Source organism: Vulpes lagopus, chromosome 4, assembly GCF_018345385.1.
Source record: "Vulpes lagopus strain Blue_001 chromosome 4, ASM1834538v1, whole genome shotgun sequence".
NCBI classification, from domain to species: domain Eukaryota; kingdom Metazoa; phylum Chordata; class Mammalia; order Carnivora; family Canidae; genus Vulpes; species Vulpes lagopus.
In genome coordinates, this window is record NC_054827.1 from 115,755,346 (window position 1) to 115,774,525 (window position 19,180).

The window sequence follows — 19,180 nt, forward strand, 5'->3', positions numbered from 1 at the left end:
GAGAGACACACACAGAGAGAGAGGCAGAGACACAGGCAGAGGGAGAAGCAGGCTCCACACAGGGAGCCCAATGTGGGACCCGATCCCAGGACCCCAGGATCACGCCCTGGGCTGAAGGCAGGCATTAAACTGCTGAGCCATCCAGGGATCCCTGTCATTTAGTTTCTTAAGCATTGTAACCACCGTATCTTAGCCTAGGCTTTCTAAAAAACAGAGCCTAAGGAGAGCTGTGTGCTAACAGTGAGGCTCTAATACCCTGATACTAGAAGGAGTATTGTGAGACATGAGCTGAAGCCAAAGCTAGATTTAGAGGGGGTGGTGGCAGTATACATAGGTGTTTAAATTTCTGTCAGGTGATGCCAATATCTGGATGTTCTGTAATTCCACTTATAGTCTATTCCTCCACCTTTTTTGGTTGTTATTAAAATTTACCTTTTTGTGTGCCTAGTTATTTTTAAGTTTTGCTATGTATAGTAGATGAAAGATTATAGATATGATTTGACACTGGATTAATTTCTGCTTTTGGAACACAGATTAGCAGCCAATTACCTTCAGCCAACAGGAATTGAAGTAATTTGAACCTGGTCTTCATTCCCTTTGAAAATTGGTCTACTTCCAGTTCACACTTTTTCCTAGGAGAGAGCTTTTTGGGGTCTCAGTTGGGTGCCTGGGGCATTTACCAGTAAGGCATCAGCTTGGTGGATCTTGGGCTCCAGTGTTTGTTCTCAGCCACACGAGTCTGATGACAGGTCTGCTCAGCTTCTCAGCCACTCAGTCACCACTTGCATGATGGAAAATGCCTTCAGCAGAAATGTGGTGCCAGAGGGGGTGCCAAGTATTATGCTCACCTCTCTGGGCTTGCTTTGTGTCTGGGATCTTGGCCCTGCAAACACTCACTGGTATGGTAGTTCTCTGGTGCCTTCAACTACATTAAAAAATATTTTAGGCAGTGTTTTCACTTATTCTCACTGGCAGGATTCATCAGAGACAAGCCATTCTTCCATAGCTAGAGAAAAACCTTTTAGAAATGTTTTGTGCCCCTATGACCACTGTACACCCCCTCCCCCACCACACTGCCCTGCCTCTCCTCCCCAACAACATATCTCGTGCTGGACTTTTTATACTGTTTTATAATCAGATACATCAAAGTATTATTTTTTTAGTCAACTCTTATTTATTTACATTTATAAATAAGCTTTACTGATTGATATCATCATTACTGTTTCTTGCATCCACTACCTTCTTCTGCTTTTCTATTATTGGTCTTGTTTGGTACCTTTTAGTAGCTTTTTCTTTTCTTTTCCGATAAGGGTCTCAAGTGGTAAAGTTTTGGTCATTTTATGTCTGAAAATATCTTTATTTCATTGACTATGATTGTTAATTTGATCATAGATCATTCATAGATTGATAATTGATCTTTGATTATTGGTTAATAATTTAAAGAATTCTAGATGAAAAGTTATTATTCCTCGTCACTTTAAAGGTATGATTTTGTTTTCTTGAATCCAGTGTTTCTTGTGAGAAATTTGATGCCAATGCTTTGTAGGTAATCTTATTTGTTTCTTTCTGAACTTTTAAGATTTTTCTTTATCTTGGTGGTTGTAACTTTTTAAAAATGTCTGCTCAGAACTTGATAAAAATTTTTTGAACCAAGTATACCTGTCTTTCTCAAAGTCTAGGAAATTCTCAGCAATTACATCATCAAATATCGGCTACTCATTATTTACTCTAAGTCTCTGACTTGAACTTCATATGTGATGTGTGTTGGCATTTCTGGATCAGTTCTGCATGAACTCAACTTCTTTTTCATTTTTCTTTTTCTCTTTTTGCTGCATCAGTCCTACAGCAGTACCTCCCTCTTCCCTCTGCTTGCACATGCACTGTGGTACCCTTTCTCCTCTTTAGTTAGATTCTGGAGCACTAGTAAACATCATGTGTAAACACTATATATTTCTGTGTGTTTGAATTTTTGCTGTTGTGCTTTCAGAAAACCTTTTTGGAAGGATTTGCTTAAAGATGTTATTATTGAAAGTGTAAGAATCCCAGTTATGTGCCATGTTGCAAACAAACCCAGCCTGTCCCAGTCCCTGCTCTCATGGAAATTAAAATCAGATATATCAGATAGGAAAAAGAAGTTACACAAACAAACAAGCCCACCTACACATTTGAGAACTCATTCACAGGCATGGAATCCTCTGGAAGGATGACTCCAGGGAGACTGGTTGAAGATCTGTTGAGCCCCCATGTATGCCAAACCTAAATGAAATGTTATCACATGTTAGAATTTTTGGAATTTTCATGTGCTATAGTTTGTTGTGATTGATATGTGATTGTCTACCTACATTAGTGAAATAGATTCATCACATTTGGAAAGGTGCGGGAAGCACTACTCGGTGTATGCAGATACATGACCACAGTTCTCTCTGTCCAGACCAGGTACACTGTGGCCAAAGACAGTGTGGTCCAGTTCTTCTTCTACCAGCCGATCAGTCATCAGTGGAGACAAACTGACTTCTTTCCCTGCACTGTAACATGCGGAGGAGGTGAGGCACAGACTTCATTTGTGAATGCCAGGGCTCAGAGTTAGAAATGACACACTTGTGTTTTTTGAAGCTGACTTCAAAATTGGTGTTTGTGTAATACATGGCATCCTACTCAGCAGCTGGAATGCAGTGGTATTATCTTTATTCTTGAAGACAGATGAACACAGGATTTGGAAAACACTTTTTACTTATAGCAAAAAGCAGGAAACATATTTACATTAATTCTTAAGTATCTTGTTTTGATTATCCTTAAAGCATGTATTATTTTTAATTATCCACGGAAAACCTGAAAAACAGAGAGACCAGGTTGCTTGCCTCGTCTGACCGAGTCAATGGATGCATTGGTTCCAACATTTAGATTTTCACCCTATCCTCCCTCAGGTACCAAAACAGAACTTACCAAAAACAGAAGGGGTAGCTGCTAAGTGGTGAGGGGGAGAGCCTGCTCACTGCTCACTTAGTTCAGAGATTTCACAGGCAGCTGAGGAAGGCTCTGGGCCAGTTAACCCAGGGCTCTGCACATGTGCTACACATATTTGCAGGCTCATGTGGAGGATCATCATCTGTTTAATATGGAGGAAGTGTCTGCCTGGAGGAAATGAGGAGGCGACCAGAGCCTCCATTGAGATAAGTCTCTTTTAATGAACTGAATTTTTAAATTGAAGGTAAATGGTTCAACACTAGTGCCACTCCAGGAACCACAGTTACTAGAATTGCTAGAGGGACTCAATGCTGATACTTCCTCTAAAAGCACCGGGCAACAGTGCTGGGCATTTACATGTATCAAACCATGAGCTAGGGCACTCATCTTCACATTTCTTCTTCCAAACAAACCTGTGAAAGATCTCTTTTCATGCCTGTTTTTTTTTAAGATTTTATTTATTTATATAATAGAGACACACACAGAGAGGCAGAGACATAGGCAGAGGGAGAAGCAGGCTCCCTGCAGGGAGCCCAATGTGGGACTCGATCCCCGAACTCCAGGATCATGACCTGAGCCAAAGGCAGACAGACATCTGCTCAACCACTGAGCCACCAGGTCCCCCCACCACCGCCGCCACCCGCCCCATGCCTGTTTTATGTGTGAACAAACAGAAACATAGAAAAGCTAAAGAATGAGCTTCTGTTTGCTCAGCTAGTGGACAGCATGGCTAGGATCTAGCTCCAGGTCCGTCTGTTGCCAGAGCCCCGTGCTCTAACTGATTTTCCTCTTATATCTCCCCCAACTACCTACCACACCTTGGAGCAGATCAGAGTACACAGGCTCAGGTATGGTTGTGTTTGAAGGACTAGAATAAATCCTCCTCCTTCAGCCCAGCCTAAGTCAGCCCGGCCCCAAACCACTGCTTCCCTGCAGGGCTACAGAATATCAGCTTATTCAGAGAGCCACAAACTGAGTGCAGCTTCTGCCTTTTCTCCCTTAAACCATAGGCTTATCACGGAGGGCTCCTCAGCCAGCGTCAGGTTCTCCTGAATGTGTACGTCAGACTGCTCTCTTCTGGGATTTAGGCTCCTAGTGAAAGCAGGAGGCAGGTGCTTGTGGGACCACTGAGTAGCCCAGACCCCAGAAGGAGCTGGTGTTGCTGGGAGTGGAAGAGAAACAGTCTGGGGGTTGCATGGGGCTCTAGAAACAAGGTAAAAAGTTAACCTTCCCAGTGAGTTCTTCTTGGGCCAGGCGTGGGCAGTAGACCCCTAGATTATGACCTGATAGCAGTGATTCTCAACGTGGGCTTCCTGGGCCAGGAACATCGCCATCTCATGGGAACTTGTTGGAGATGCAGATTCTTGGCCCCTACCCTGGACCTGCTGAATCAGAAACTCTGGGACTGGGGTCCATCAATCCTGTGCAACAGTCCCTTCAAGAGATTATGGTGCAGTTTCAAGCTTAAGAACCCCTGTTCCCTATGGGACACTTGGGTGGCTCAGTGGGTTAAACATCTGCTTTCAGCTCAGGTTGTGATCCCAGGGTCCTGGGATCGAGTCGCGTCAGGCTCTCTGCTCAGTGGGGAGCCTGCTTCTCCCTTCCCTCTCCCTCTGCCTGCTGCACTCCTTGCTTGTGCACATTCTCTGTCAAATAAATTCATTCATTCATTCTTAAAAAAAAAAAAAGAACCACTGCTCTCTAAAGCAATGGCTTTGGATATCAGCTGTAGCCATATTAACCTCACTGCTTTTGCGTATCTGTGTTACCCCTATACTATAACTTACGTTTTTTTTTTCTTTCAATGGACCTTTTAAAATTTTACATAAACATAGGCACCAAAAAGGATCTAATATGATCACCTCAGAGTGGAAAATTGTGATCTGTTGCCTAAATAGAACACAATCACAAAAATAAATACGACGGAAACAAAATGCTGGAGATCGTCTTTAAGTCCCTGCCAGAACCTCACGTTCTCTCAGGCCATTCTTGTTTCCCCCTGAACGTGAAATCTGGTTTTGTTGAACATGCTGAACATCGTTCTCAGGCAGAAGCTCCTTCAGAGCTTTGAGTCAGTGACCTTGTAACAGTGACCCCAAGGAAATTCTTACAACACATTTAGTCTTGTTGAAAGCTGATTGAGGTGAAACAGTGTTTGGAATTGAGACCATGATCTGTGTCAGTTCCATGAGTCTTTCCAGACCTGGGCCTCAGGCTCATTCTGGCCAAACTTGTTCTCCAAAAATTGTGTGACAACATTTACATCAAGAGGCAGTGTGGCCATGGAGCTTAAGTTCAGGGACCTGGACTCCCTCCTTGGCTTTGCCACTACTTTGCTCTGAGATATCTTTGAACATCAATTTGATCATCCATAAACAGGTTGATCCCCCCTTCCCTGCAGCATCATTGGGAGACAAAATGAGAGGACACATGTCAAGGAGCCCAGTACAGTGCCTGGCAATTAGTGAGTGCTCGCGAAATACCTGTTATGTCAGAGTCTAGACAAGCCTGAATCTTGTTAACAATGTCTCTGCATGATCTGCAGAGTTCTGGCCGTCCCCACTCCTGGCATTTTCCGGTGATGAATTATGAGATACATACATGACTCAGTGCTGATAGTGAAAAGCTCTCTGGCGAAGTGGGACATATCTATAGATCCCTCCTTGTACACTTGATATCCAGAAGCAGAATCCTACCACTTCAGAGTCATGTGGGTCATGGGTCCAGGGAACACAGAGTCTCTCATGGCCCCCAAAACAAAAGCAAAGAGCTGGTGGGGCTTTTTTTATTCTTACTCAGCAGGAAAACAAACATCTCTTTCTTTTCAATTTATTTGCTAACTCTCACACCCAGTTATTCAGAGAGATGTTCCCATTCAGACACAGAAGATAAAAGAGAAGCTTTCTACTTTCTGGGAGGGACATTTGTAATGGGATTTGGCTTAGTTCCGTTGATTAAATCCTTGGAAGGAAAACAAATATGTCTCATACATGGGGACCAAAGGAAAGACACACTCAGCCCTGCTAGAATCATGGATGGGAGCACCTAGCAGTGAGTCTGCCCACCAAGCAGAAGCAGAGTGATAGTTGTAAGAACAGAGGCAGACTTTAGGCTGCTTTTGGGGGTTCCCCTTGCAGCCTGCCATTTTGTGCACACTAGCAGAATCTCAATACATTTGTTCATAATATAGGATAGGAAGCCAATCTGCCTTATTTCCTTCTCTTTAAGTTATCTCTGTACTGCCATAAAATTACAGAGGAAAATTGTCTCTCCTAAAATGATAAACACCTGTATGCTTTTTGTCTCCTAGAAGTATATTTCCATTTAGAAGAAAGATTTTTCTTTAATTCAAGGAGCTATAATCTCATTCTATTCTTGTGTTGGAGGAAATAAAAACACACACATAAAACCCACAAGGAGAGAATTACCAGAATTTAATTATATCAGTGATCAAGTGTATATGATACATGAAAAGGCCATTTCTGAGTGGTCAGATAATCAGGGGACTTAGTTCCCTGCTTCCTAAGATACTTGGATGGACTTTCCTGGTCTCGTCTGTAATCATCTACGTGGGGCTCTTAAGATTAGCCTGGAAAGAGTTCTGGGATCACTGCTACCATCTGATATTGTAGACTCTCTGGCAGATATTGGCACCCGAGTAACATTTTATTGACTCCATTTGGATTTTCGTTCTTGCGGTTTCAACCTTGCTTTTTATAATGCATACCAGTCTGTCCTTCTGCACTCAGCTTACATCCAAGCCATGGCCTGCAGAAAGCTGTCTAGTGGTTTATAAAATCAGATTCCTCTCGACAATCAAGCCCTTAAATGTATTTTTAGACCTTTAGACCAATTGGCTGTGGCTGAGAGCTTAGCTTTGGGCATTTTTTTTTTCCCTGAAGAGCTCATTCTGGTTTTGAAAAATTGCCTTTTTTTTTTTTTAACTTAGCATGACACTTATGTAGTGACAGGAAACCTGGAATCAGATATTTCAGGAAATAGAAGCTTCATTTTGTGAGTTTTTAAAGTTTATAGCACTCATCCATTTGGAATGTTCACTTTCCTTAGAGATGACAATTTGAATTTAATAGAATCGGAAGTGAGTCTTGATCCCTTCTCCTCTGAAGCCTTTGGAGGCAGGGGACGGTATAGGACATGGATTTGGGTTCTCCCTATAATGCTTACTTCCCTAGTTAGAAAAGTTTGTGGGCATCAGAGATGCCCCCACATCCCCCAGGACAGCAAAAGAGTGAAACGTGGTATACGCCAGCAACAGGATATTAAGCAGTGGGAAGAAGCACCTACCAGGCACATGGGTAGCTCTCGACAATGTTATGCTGAGTGAGAAAAGTAGAAAATAGAATAAGATTTAAAATACTTATTTAGTTAAAACAGATACCCTCAAACAACATTACATAAGGCAGATGTATATTTAAGAACATATGAACAAAGAACAGATATCTCTGGGGGAATCGAGAGGTGGGTGGTGACAGGCAAAGAGGGGAAGTCATGGGGACAGTCAGGAGACAGGCCAACGAACGGACCTCTGCCCCAAGGTTCAGGTATTCTATAAAGGAGTCTGTTGTAACTTTCTCGTTGAAAGTGCTTAGACTACTGTAATCAGTTCCAGTAATCATTCCCAATCTTGGCCACACATTTTAGTTATCTTAGAAGAACCTAAAAATGGTTCAAAACAAAACAAAACAAAATAAAACACGATTTTCTAGACCAAGCCACAGCGTTTCTGGCTTCATTGGACCCTTCATAGGGACTCAGGCAGTGATGTATGCTAGAATTTCCCAGGGGTTCCATTGTGTAGCCAGGGATGAGAACCATTGAGTTAAATTTCTTGAGGGGAAAAAAAACTGTGTGGCAAGTGATCACTGCCACGTGAAAAGGACACCATTCAGTATTCAGAACTGCCTTTTCTTTTTCCTTTAGGTTATCAGCTCAATTCAGCTGAATGTGTGGATATCCGCTTGAAGAGGGTGGTTCCTGACCATTACTGCCATTACTACCCCGAAAACGTAAAACCAAAACCCAAACTGAAGGAGTGCAGCATGGACCCTTGCCCATCAAGGTTTGCATAATTACCTGTGGGTTTTGCTCTAAAAAGAAATAAATCAACTGTGGCTGAGACTGATCAGTCTTTGCAGTGACCTTTGCACCATGTGACCTTGAACACATGCCAGTGGCCCTATCTGTGTTTGTAACCTTGCTCAGCAGGGACCAGGCTCACCAGCTCACTGGGTCTGGGGCTCTCCCATCTGGTCGTGTGTGTGCGCTTGGATACTTACCCCTTTGTCATGAACCCCTTTGAGTATCTCCTGCATACAGTCCAAGTATGAGGTCCTGTCCATCTGCTAGTCATAAATATCTTGAACTCACCATTTTCACTTTTAAACTGGGTCACCCATTACCACGTTTTGACTTTTGAAGTGTTCACATTAAATTCGGTATAAATGATGCATTGTGCAAGGAAGTAAAAAGTTTTAATGCCAAAGCAGAAAAGCTATGCATAAACTATCCCTGTTGCATAATTTAGTACCTGCTGACTTGGATTGCCTGGGGAAGTTTCCTGGCTTTACTACAGTATCTTAAAATAACAGCACAATATCAAGTCCCAGAATCCCCCCGACATCTGCCAGCTGGCTGCGGCAGAAGTGTGCAAGTGGAAAAGGAAGCATTCTCAGTGGATTTCATTTCCTATCACTGAACTGCCCATTTCCTGTAATCCCAGGTGAACATAATTATTAATAGAGACCTTTTCAAAGGACAAATTCTATGAAATAAAGTTTTTCTGAATATTCTTACTAATATGATAGTGTGTTAATATCATTAATATATTATATCCAAAAAATATTTTTAGATGATAAAAAATAGATTTATCTAAATTAAGAAACACTCTTTCCTTCCACTAGTTTTTGTATTTTCATATAACTGGGGATGGTGTGTGCTGGAAATGTTCCCAAAAATCAAAAAGATGGTGGCTGAGCTTTTAGGAAGAGTTCCCAACACTTTGCATAAATAGTTTTCAATCGGAAAGAGCTCTGTCTTTTGGGATGTCAAGTCTATATTGGTCAAACTAATAAATATGTTAATTGATTGAAAAATGACATTGTCCCAATTATTTCATTTGTAGTGATGGGTTTAAAGAGATCATGCCCTATGACCACTTCCAGCCTCTCCCTCGGTGAGTTACGTGTTTGCTTTTTTCCATTCTGCAGTTAGCTCTAAGTAGTTTGCAAGGAATTGTGAAATATCTGTGGCAGTAGTCTGAAATATAAGAGGGATAGATATTAGATCCTACAAAGAGCTAAGGGAAAGCAGACTTCAACTCCATAATAAGGAAGATCTGTCTAAGAATTAGGGGGTCACCTGGGTGGCTCAGTGGTTGAGCATCTGCCTTTGGCTCAGGTGGTGATCCCAGGATCCTGGGATCGAGTCCTGCATTGGGCTCCCTGCAAGGAGCCTGCTTCTCCCTCTGCCTGTGTCTCTGCCTCTCTCTGTGTGTCTCTCATGAATAAATAAATAAAGTCTTAAAAAAAAAGAATTAGGTGGAATATGCTCCCTCAAACAGCGACATTTCCCATTACTGGAGGTGTTAATACAGCTTGGGTAACTGGCTAGTACAGAGGGAGCTCAGGCATTGCAGTTGGTCAGGAAATGTGAATTCCCTTTTACACCCAGATGACTAGTTTCTGACCTTCAGTTTCTGTTATTCTCTAGTAGTATTATCTGTATTTATAATGGAGAGACAGTTTAAAGAATCCTTTCATACCCTCCATTTTAACCAACGTGATTCTCAGAATGGCCCTGGGAAGGGGCACAAGGGCAGGTATAGTATTTCCTCAGGATCAGAGGAGTGAAGTACCCGTTACTGTATGGCAGTCAAGATAAAAGTCTCATGACTCCAAGCCCTGTGTGCTTTCAACTGAACTACACCTGGCATCCATCACCTTAGTAAGCTTGAAACAAAAAGCAAATGACAAATAATGTATCTTTTATTTGTTTGCTTTTGAGCTGGGAACATAATCCTTGGACTGCGTGCTCAGTGTCCTGCGGAGGTGGGATTCAGAGGCGGAGCTTCGTGTGTGTGGAGGAGTCCATGCATGGAGAGATACTCCAGGTGGAAGAATGGAAGTGTATGTATGCTCCCAAACCCAAGGTCATGCAGACCTGCAACCTGTTTGACTGCCCCAAGTGGATCGCCATGGAGTGGTCTCAGGTAAGACTTGAGGACAGGACACTTTTAATTAAACCTCAGACTTTAATCAAGGTGTTGTTGATCCTTTTTTCACATACCCCCTAAAAGATGTTTGCAAAATTATATACCCCTTCACATATATTTAGGTTGATAACTAAAAGTTTTTTTAAAGATTTTATTTATTCATTTATTTGAGGGGGGAGGAGCAGAGGGAGAGGAACAAGCAGACTCCTCACTGAGCACAGAGTCCATTGTGGGGCTTGTTCCAGGACCCTGAGATCATGACCTAAGCCAAAACCAAGAGTTGGTTGCTTAACTGCTGATCCACCCAGGTGCCCTGACATTTAAAATTTTTGTGTAAGTTTAAATAATAAGTATCAAAAGACTGTCATTTCTAACATGTTGTGAATGCTGGCATTTTAAAAATAAAAGTGTTATGGCTAAAAAATGTGTCCAGCAGAATGTAAATGCCATGTTAATTTCTACCCTTGCCATCTTTCCCTTAAAAAAAAAAAAACACACATAGAGAAGTTCTTCTTGAACAATTTGGATAGTTTACATTTTTTCCCCCTTGAACTCACATTTTCAATCTACTCTCCCCATAGAAATGTATCTTAATATAAAGTACCTTTATGCTTTATGGTCTTTTATTGGTTAAACTCTTACTTTTCTCCAAGAAAATATGTATGGTGATGGAAATTAATTAATTTTATTTGAAATAAATTTATTTCATTTTCCTGTGGCCATTAGGCTTTAAGTATTAGAAATAATAAATAGATTTCAAATTTTGGTAAACAATTTTATCAATCTTTCTAGAAAATGAGGGGGTCTTGAAAAAATAGTCCATTGCCAGAATGAGAGATGGGTTCAGCAGTAATTTTATTCTTAATTTTTAACTGCGGATTTCTTGTTTAGTTTAGTTTAGTTTAGTTTAGTTTAGTTTAGTTTAGTTTTGTATGTACACACCAGGAAACCTTGCTCACATAAATAAGTAGCCTGAGGTGGGAGGATTTTATTATAGTAAGATTTTCAGTTATTGAACTGAGTGATGTACCAAAAACCACATTATGATCTATCATCAGAAATCAAGATTTTTAACTCTATAACCTGCAGAACTTGTTTTCAGGTCTTACAAGTCTCATCTACATGTTTTGTGTTGGCTTTAGAGCTTTTATAGCACCCCTGCCAACACACCCGTATCAATATCATGACTTTATCGTCACTCATAGTTTCAAAACAGAAGGTTGTTAACCAAATCATCTCATTTACCTTTCTTGGCTTTTGATACTTTTCATTTCTTTACAAAAATTAAATACATTCTCAGTAACAAGAATCTGCTATCATTACAGATATATTCAGCTCCAAAGAGGGGTTCTGGAAACATAAATACTGACAGCATTGTTGGAATAAATGTCCAGCTTCCTGAAGAGGAGGAATAGGAGGAGGCAATACTCCTTTGGATTGACCACTTCTGCTATAGTTATACCTTATAATCATACCATTTTCTTTATCTTTGGGCAGAATTTGTGTTTCTTTCTTGGCCAGTATGCAACAGCGTCTCAGTGTCATATATATTTCAAGTAGATAAATCTTGGGGTTGGGGAGTCAGTTTCCCAGAAATAGGGTCTAATGTCAAACCTCACTCAGTTGATTAGAATATTTGTTCAGTGGTCATAAGAGTGGGGTGATTGATCAGAATTTGATTTTTTAATTAATAGTTTAAAAAAGCTTTTCTTTTCCATTCTCACAACTTACTTTGGATAATGTCATAAAAAATTTTTAATCAAATTTGAGAAAACTTCTATCAGGTTTCTCTCATATCTGAGCAGAAAGATTTCAGGGCATTTCAGATTTTCTTGTGCTGTGGCCTCATCTAAAATACCTTTCAAATGGAGAATTGGAAGGATGCCTTGCAAAAGAGGGGCCCTGAAACACAAGAATCACTGAAAATCAGCTTCGAGCCCCTTCTTTACATGTTTGTCTGACAGGCTTTTTTGCTTAATATTCATGTAAATGAGTGGCTCTTCTTGGCATGAGTCATTAACACCTTTGTGGGTCTGTTCACGAGTAAGACTTTCACTGGCCTCTCATTTCTTCTTTCAAGTGCACAGTGACTTGCGGCCGAGGGTTACGTTACCGCGTTGTTCTGTGTATCAATCACCGTGGACAGCATGTTGGCGGATGCAACCCACAACTGAAGTTACACATTAAAGAGGAGTGTATCATTCCCATCCCATGTTATAAACCAAAAGGTAAGTTTGTGGTATGGGAAACAAATGTGTTTTCCAATATTGTAGCATTTACATTCAACTTACTTTCTTAAAAAATGGTTTCACCTGTAGATGGAAATAGACCCGTCCACCTATGTAAAGAAGCTGGACCGATGTGTTTAAGTGATCTTGGGGGATGCAGGGTGGAAGTGAGCTGGTATTGACTCAGTACATAGAGAGGGGCTCCTATCTGTCTGGGCTTACACTAATGTTTCTTGGTGTGACAAGAATTACAATAATTTGGTGTAATCCCTGCTTTGAAGAAAAAGAAGCAGGGTGAATGGGAAGAGAAAAAGGTTGGTGTAGAAATGGAGAAGAAGAATAAAGAGGAAGAGGGGGAGGAAATTTCCCCTAGGGTTCTCAGTCTTTGTTCTCACAATATTTTATACATCCTCTTCGTCATGTGTCCTGTTGCCTACTATGGAATGAATGAAGACTTTCAGCTCCCAATCTAGACCTATAGATACTTCTAGAGTTTCTTTTCTTGTTCCTATTTGTTCCACATGAATTAGCAGAAATGGGTAGCATCCAGGGGCAGGAAGCCTTGGTATCATCTCTCAGATATATGTTCCTCTCTCTTTTTTTTTTTTTATATGTTCCTCTCTATACAGGATTATTTCTGAATATTTTTGTGAGGTCATCTTTCCAACCCTTATGACAAGTATTTCCTTTCTGGAAATAAGAGAGGGAGTATTCCCACCTGTTAGTGCCAAGAAGTCTTCCTTAATATCTTAGAAAGGATAGTAAAATTTTCCTTCATTATTTCAGGGTTCATTGTCCATACAAACAGCCTCATAATCAACCATTGGGCAAATATTGATTTACTGTGTCTGCTTTCCAGAAAAATCATTGGCTGCCATGGAAAGAACAAATCCTGGTTATATAACTTCATCAGGGAAGTCTTGCCTCCTTCCTTATACAGTTGATGGTGCTGTCATAGCCACGTTCTTAGTGTCTGTGATTTCTCTGCAGCAGTCCAAAATTATTTCCTTTCTTCTCTCATAACTACTATTTCTTCATATCTTAGGGAGGCTTCATGGACAGAAGGGAGCATGCATCTTGCTCCTGCATGATGGTTGTAATTGGTAATGAGTGCCTTCAGCAACTACAACAATCAAATTTTAAGTAAACCAAAGCACAGATTCTCCTCCTCCCAACTTTCTAAACAGCTATGTTATTTGATTTTCTCTGGTGATTTCTTTACTCAAGGGCAACTAGAATTTGTGGCAAAAGAAAGCAAGTCGATAGGCTTGAAGTAAGAGCTTTAATATGTAAATAACAGAGATTGGTGTTAGTTTGCAAAAGGCATTTTTTAAAAATAAAAAGGCATTTTTATGTTCACTTGGAGAACATGCTCAACTGTGCTGTGGGATCATCTGGTTGTATTTGGATAATGTGTTAATTTAAAAAAATATATGACAGAAATGCCTTGTTCACTCCAGAAGCTGCTTCATGTCCTGTGCTAAAAGACTCAGCTTGCATTCGCAAAGCATGACTGCTTTATTGATGAAACTTTCAGCAAACAATGATCATGTATCCAACTCCCTTAAGCTTGTTGTTTATGTTCCTTTTTTCTTAGAAAAAAGTCCAGTGGAAGCTAAATTACCTTGGCTGAAACAAGCACAAGAAGTAGAAGAGACCAGAATAGCAACAGAAGAACCAACGTGAGTCCAGGGCCATTTATGGGAGTAATCAGGGCATAGCCAGTTAACATGATATATGTAAGTTTTGTACTCGCTGGAGTACAATGATACATTTCAAATCCAAATGACCTGAATTTTCAGACTCTAGAGAGCTTGAGCTGGCTAGAATTCTTCTTTATTTCGCAATTCAGCAGTCCCACTTTGGCAGTATTGGTGAGAAGCACATAAAAGAACAGTGTTTGTTAACTCAAAGCAGACCCAGTGGTCTGTTACAATTAAGAGATTGAGGATAATTCCTCAATCTAGATTAACACTTATGATTTGACCAAGGACCATGACAATATTATACAAATAAATCAATCGTTCCATGGTTAAGACATGGCCATTCTCTGTAAAATCAGTTCAGTTGAAATGTATCCGAGTGGCGTGAGGAATTATAAGGAGAAATCCCAGAGCTGCTACGGTATGGAGCAGTGGAAAGAATATGGCTCTGCGCATCTCAGAGTCTAGAACCACCACTTTTAACAATGTGACCTTAGACAAATCTTTAATTTTTCTGTGTCTCATCCTATAAATGAGCAGGTGGGATTTGATTTCTCCACAGTCCATTGCAACTCAAAAATCCAGTGATGTCCATCCATGTGTGATTTGGCAAATCTGGAGTATAATGGTGTCAGTGGAAATTGAGAATCAAGAGCAAAGCAAATCAAAGAAACTTCTGGATACAGAGAGATAGAGATCTAAAGAGAGCACGGAATCAAAGGTGGTCTGAGATGTTTCATCCAGGAGTCTAGAAGAACAATAGCACCAATGATAGATTCAAGTAATTGCACAGGACAGATGATTCCCTGTCAGACACATTAAGTCTGTGGTGCTGATAGGCTATTTACCAAGAGGGCATTCACAGAGTGTTGTAGGAGGAAGGATCTCAAAGGCAATATGGCCATTTTCCGCTCGGAGCAGGCATTTCTTCTTCAAAACCTTCAGTGACATTCAGAGCTCCCTGCGAGGAGAGACCACTCATTTTTCTGTTGAACAACCTGACTTATATGCAGGACTTTTCTCTGGTTGAGCTAAATACACCTCCTTCAAATTTTTGCTTTCTAAAACAGAAAAACAAAACAGAAAACAACCCACATCTATGCCCCATCCTCTGTGACAGGTTTTCACAAATTTGAAGAAAACTGGATCCCAAGAGTGTGTTCTTTCCCAAGCTCATCACTCTTTGCCTTTTCTAGTGGTTTTCATGTGTTGTTTTTAGGTCCCTTACCAACCTCATTGCTGTTTTCAGAAGACGCTCATTTGTCAACGTCCCTTCCAACTGGGGTCCCTCCCAGTGAGCCCCAGGGGAATGTGGATTACTTCTCTTTGAGAAGGCACCATGCCTCAAGTGATATGAGCCAAGAGAATTGGAGGGTCCCATTTAGGACACGCGCAGAACTTTTCCACATGGACTAGAATTGGACCTGGAAGTGAACCCAGAAGAAACTGTAGATGCTGTGAGCTGACTGGCCCCAGAGTAACTGAGTGAAGAGAGAGGAGTTCTGTGCTCATGACTGTAGCATAGTGATCTAGAGGAGGGGGGACGCAAGAACTGGGTGATGCAGGAGAAGGAGTAGTAAGCAGAGGGAAGAGGAGACCCAATGAAGGACCACAGTGGTACAGACCAAAGCATTAAAGTTTTAAGAAAGGGTGTAGATCTAGAAAGCTGAGGAAAAATGATGCAGTCCAAGAAAACGCTGTCTAGATGGACAAGAGAGTCTTTTCCAGTTAATTTTAGAATAGTATTGTTCAGAGGGTAGAGAAGTAAACATTACAGAGATTTAAGACACAAATTCCCAATTAGAAGGAGGTAAGTATTTGAGTACCGAAAAAGGAGTGAATATTGGTAGGAAAGTTGATGGAAAGAAGTGGTTCTCCGGATGTTTGATTTGTTATTGTTTTTTATTTGAAGTGAGGATGGCCTTAAATATATTTAAAGAATAATAAAGTTTGTAGATGAGTCAGTTAACATGTCTACACTTTCCAACTGTACAGGAAGGGTGTTGGGCTCAATACTACTGGAACCTTTTCCCTGCTCTGATCTCCTGTGATTCTGTAAGGGAAGAAAGAGATTAGAGATAGCTGAAAGGGAGTGTGCAGTTGTCACACAAGGAAGGTTTAGAGTTTTCATCTAGAATAATGTATCCTACCTGGATCTTCTGTCCCCAGAACACAACTAGATTATAATTGCTACTCCTCCTGCATGTCCTCTCTTGGTTAATGGGGTTGCTGTCCAGTTCCCCAAATCACAAGCCTGGGGTCATTCTTGCCTCTCTCTCTCTCTCTCTCTCTCTCTCTCTCTCTCTCTCTCTCTCTCTCATTCTTCCCTAATATGTAGTTAACTACTGGTTGTGGCAACCATATCCACTAAAATCTGTCTCCATTCCAGCTCCTTCTCTCTGTTCCTACTACCATCCTGTCCAGGTCCTGAACTCACTTCCCGGGACACTTGCAACAGCCTTCTGATTCACTTTCCATGCAGTCCCCTCAAACCCAGACATCCCACAACTCCTGGACAAAGTCTAGCAAAGGCACAAATCTGATTCTTTCTTTCCAACATCGAGACTATCCCAATGGTTCCCCATCTCCCAAAGATTTACACTCATTCCCAGGGCCAAGCAGACTTAGTGGGTAGGGGGTGGGGGCATCACCCTTCTGGGTTTCCAGCCTCATCCCTAAGCTCTTCCTTGCTTTGCCTTGAGTGGGATCTCCAGCCACATTGAACTGTTGGTTGTGCCTTGCCTACAAGAAGTTGCCACTAACCTCTACACCCCCCCATTTTAATATTTTTCTTAATTCAACTATAGCTGACACAATGTTACATTAGTTTCTGATGTACCACACAGTGATTCTGCAAGTTTCTACATTTTGCTATGCTCACCACAAGTGTAGCTACTACGATCTAAGACCACACAAAGCTGTTGCCATACCACTGACTGTACTCATTACGCTATGCCTTTCATCCCCGTGACTTACTCATCCCACCACCCCTTTAGTCATGCTCACTTCTCTGTTGGGAAGGGCTGCCACCTGGCTAAGTCTTTTTTTAAAACTTTTTTATTATAGAAAGTGTCAAACTTCTATGAAAGAGGAGAGAACAGTATAATGAACCCCATGTGTCCATCATTTGGCTTCAGTTACCAGGGCCACTCTTGTTCCTCCTGTGCCACCAACACTGAAGCAAAACTCCAGACAGCATGGCACTTCATTTGTCAATATTTCAGAATGTGCCTCTAAAGAAGAAGGACCACTACTTTTCCTCCTCCTCCTCCTCCTCCTCCTCCTCCTCCTCCTTCCCCTTCTTTTCTTTCTTCTCCTTCATAACCATAATACCATTTTAAAGTCTAACTGTCAAATCACTTCCACCAGAATCACCTGTGGTGCTACTGAAATGCAGATCTCTGGGCCCCATACGGTGGACACTGTTGTAGGGAGGGGGGCTTAGTCACTGGCATTTTTGGGGGGCCCTGCCAGATACCTTTTTTTGTGTGTGTGGTAAAATATCCATAACAAAATAGGTGAAGGGGTTGAAGAGGTACAGACTTCCAGTTATAAAATAAATAAATCATGGGGATGAAAAGTCCAGCATAGGGAATACAGTCCATAGTATTTCATCACTTTGTATGGTGACAGGTGGTGATGATCCACCTATCGTGAGGATCATTTTGTAATGTATAAAAATACCAACTCACTCTGGTGTGCACCTGAAATGGATAGAATATCATGTGTCAGTTGTGGTTTGATTTAAAAAATTACCATTTTAACCATTTTTAAGGGCACAGTTTAGCAGCATTAAGTACATGCTGACATGGTTGTGCAGCCAGCACCACCACCCACCTCCAGAACTGCTTCATCTCCCCCAACATAGACTCTGTCCCCATTAGCACTGACTCCCTGTTTCCCCCTAGCCCTCCCCCCAGCCCCTGGCACCTCCCTTATGCTTTCCATCTCTGTGAATTTGTCACCAGCATTTTTAGCAAGTGCCCCAGGTGACTTGGGAGGGTGCATCCGAATTTGGGAACCACTGGATCGGGTAGTCCACAGGGTCCCTTTCATGGTCTGAAAATCCTGTTCATTTTATTGAACTGGAAGGGACAAGATCACGTAAGCTGCATGAGTCCAGGCTCTATTCCTTCCAAACCTGCTCTTAATGTTAGCCTACCTGACTTTGCAGCTGGTTTCCTGCTCCCCTTATTCCCCTTTCCTCCAGAAAGACACCACTCTTTTCTCTCCAGCATGGAAGACTGAGCCCACAGCACCTGTTCCCAGCCCATGTGGCCGCCTCCTCCCCGCTTCCTCTGCCTCTCCCCCTCTGTGGTCTCTATGCAATTTTCCTTTATAATTCACGCTGCTGGCAGATTCTGGCCTGTTCCTGGCTGTCTAGTGTGAAGTTTATAGTTTCCTCCTACCACTTCTAACTCTATTCATTCCCTCAATTTCCAAACAAAACCGCAACATACCTCAGCTTCCAGTTCATCCTTCTATAACCACTGTCTTTTGTGGTTTGGGGATGCTTGCTTGTTGACAATGAAGGAGAAGGTGAACGCAGCTATATTTCAGATCCCTCGAGGAAAGCCTGCCAAACCTGCATGGAGAAGATAAATATTTCTACCTCTGTGGTTTACCATGGCTGGAGCTCTGAATTTACACAGAGAGTGGATGTTCAAAAGCTTTTCTTTTTTTTTTTTTAATTAGGAAAATAAAAATTATAGCTTATAAAGCTAAGCCAAGAGAACTGCAATTTTGACCTTTCTTAGCTTTCAGCTGTGGAATGTGTTGACGGCTGATATGGTTTATCGTTGTTTTAAGAGGCCTTCCCTAGAGACTTCCCCATTTCTTTGGGATTTTTGATGCTTCTGCAGCTATGTTGCCCTTTCTCCCATTTTTCACAGGTGAAAACCAAGGAAACAGGACAAGTTTAGAGCACTTTGGATGTTTTCTTCTCTGCTATTTTAGCTTCTCCATTTGTGGGAGCTGTATTTGCTAAAATCAAATTATGTCTTCTTTCAGACACCTATTTTTCTCACATTGGTACTAACAGCTAATATTGAGGA

The 19,180-nt window shown here is 41.4% G+C and overlaps 1 protein-coding gene across 2 annotated transcripts in view; it reads left to right on the forward strand.

Moving 5' to 3' along the window:
* ADAMTSL3 (ADAMTS like 3) overlaps nt 1–19,180 on the forward strand; it is a 340,042-nt gene that overhangs the window by 192,419 nt on the left and 128,443 nt on the right. For both annotated transcript variants that reach the window (XM_041752919.1, XM_041752918.1), the window contains exons 10-15: nt 2,432–2,543; nt 7,906–8,044; nt 9,107–9,157; nt 9,988–10,192; nt 12,276–12,423; nt 14,021–14,105. In XM_041752919.1, the coding sequence (XP_041608853.1) occupies nt 2,432–2,543; nt 7,906–8,044; nt 9,107–9,157; nt 9,988–10,192; nt 12,276–12,423; nt 14,021–14,105 (740 nt within the window). The remainder of the gene's footprint in view (nt 1–2,431; nt 2,544–7,905; nt 8,045–9,106; nt 9,158–9,987; nt 10,193–12,275; nt 12,424–14,020; nt 14,106–19,180) is intronic.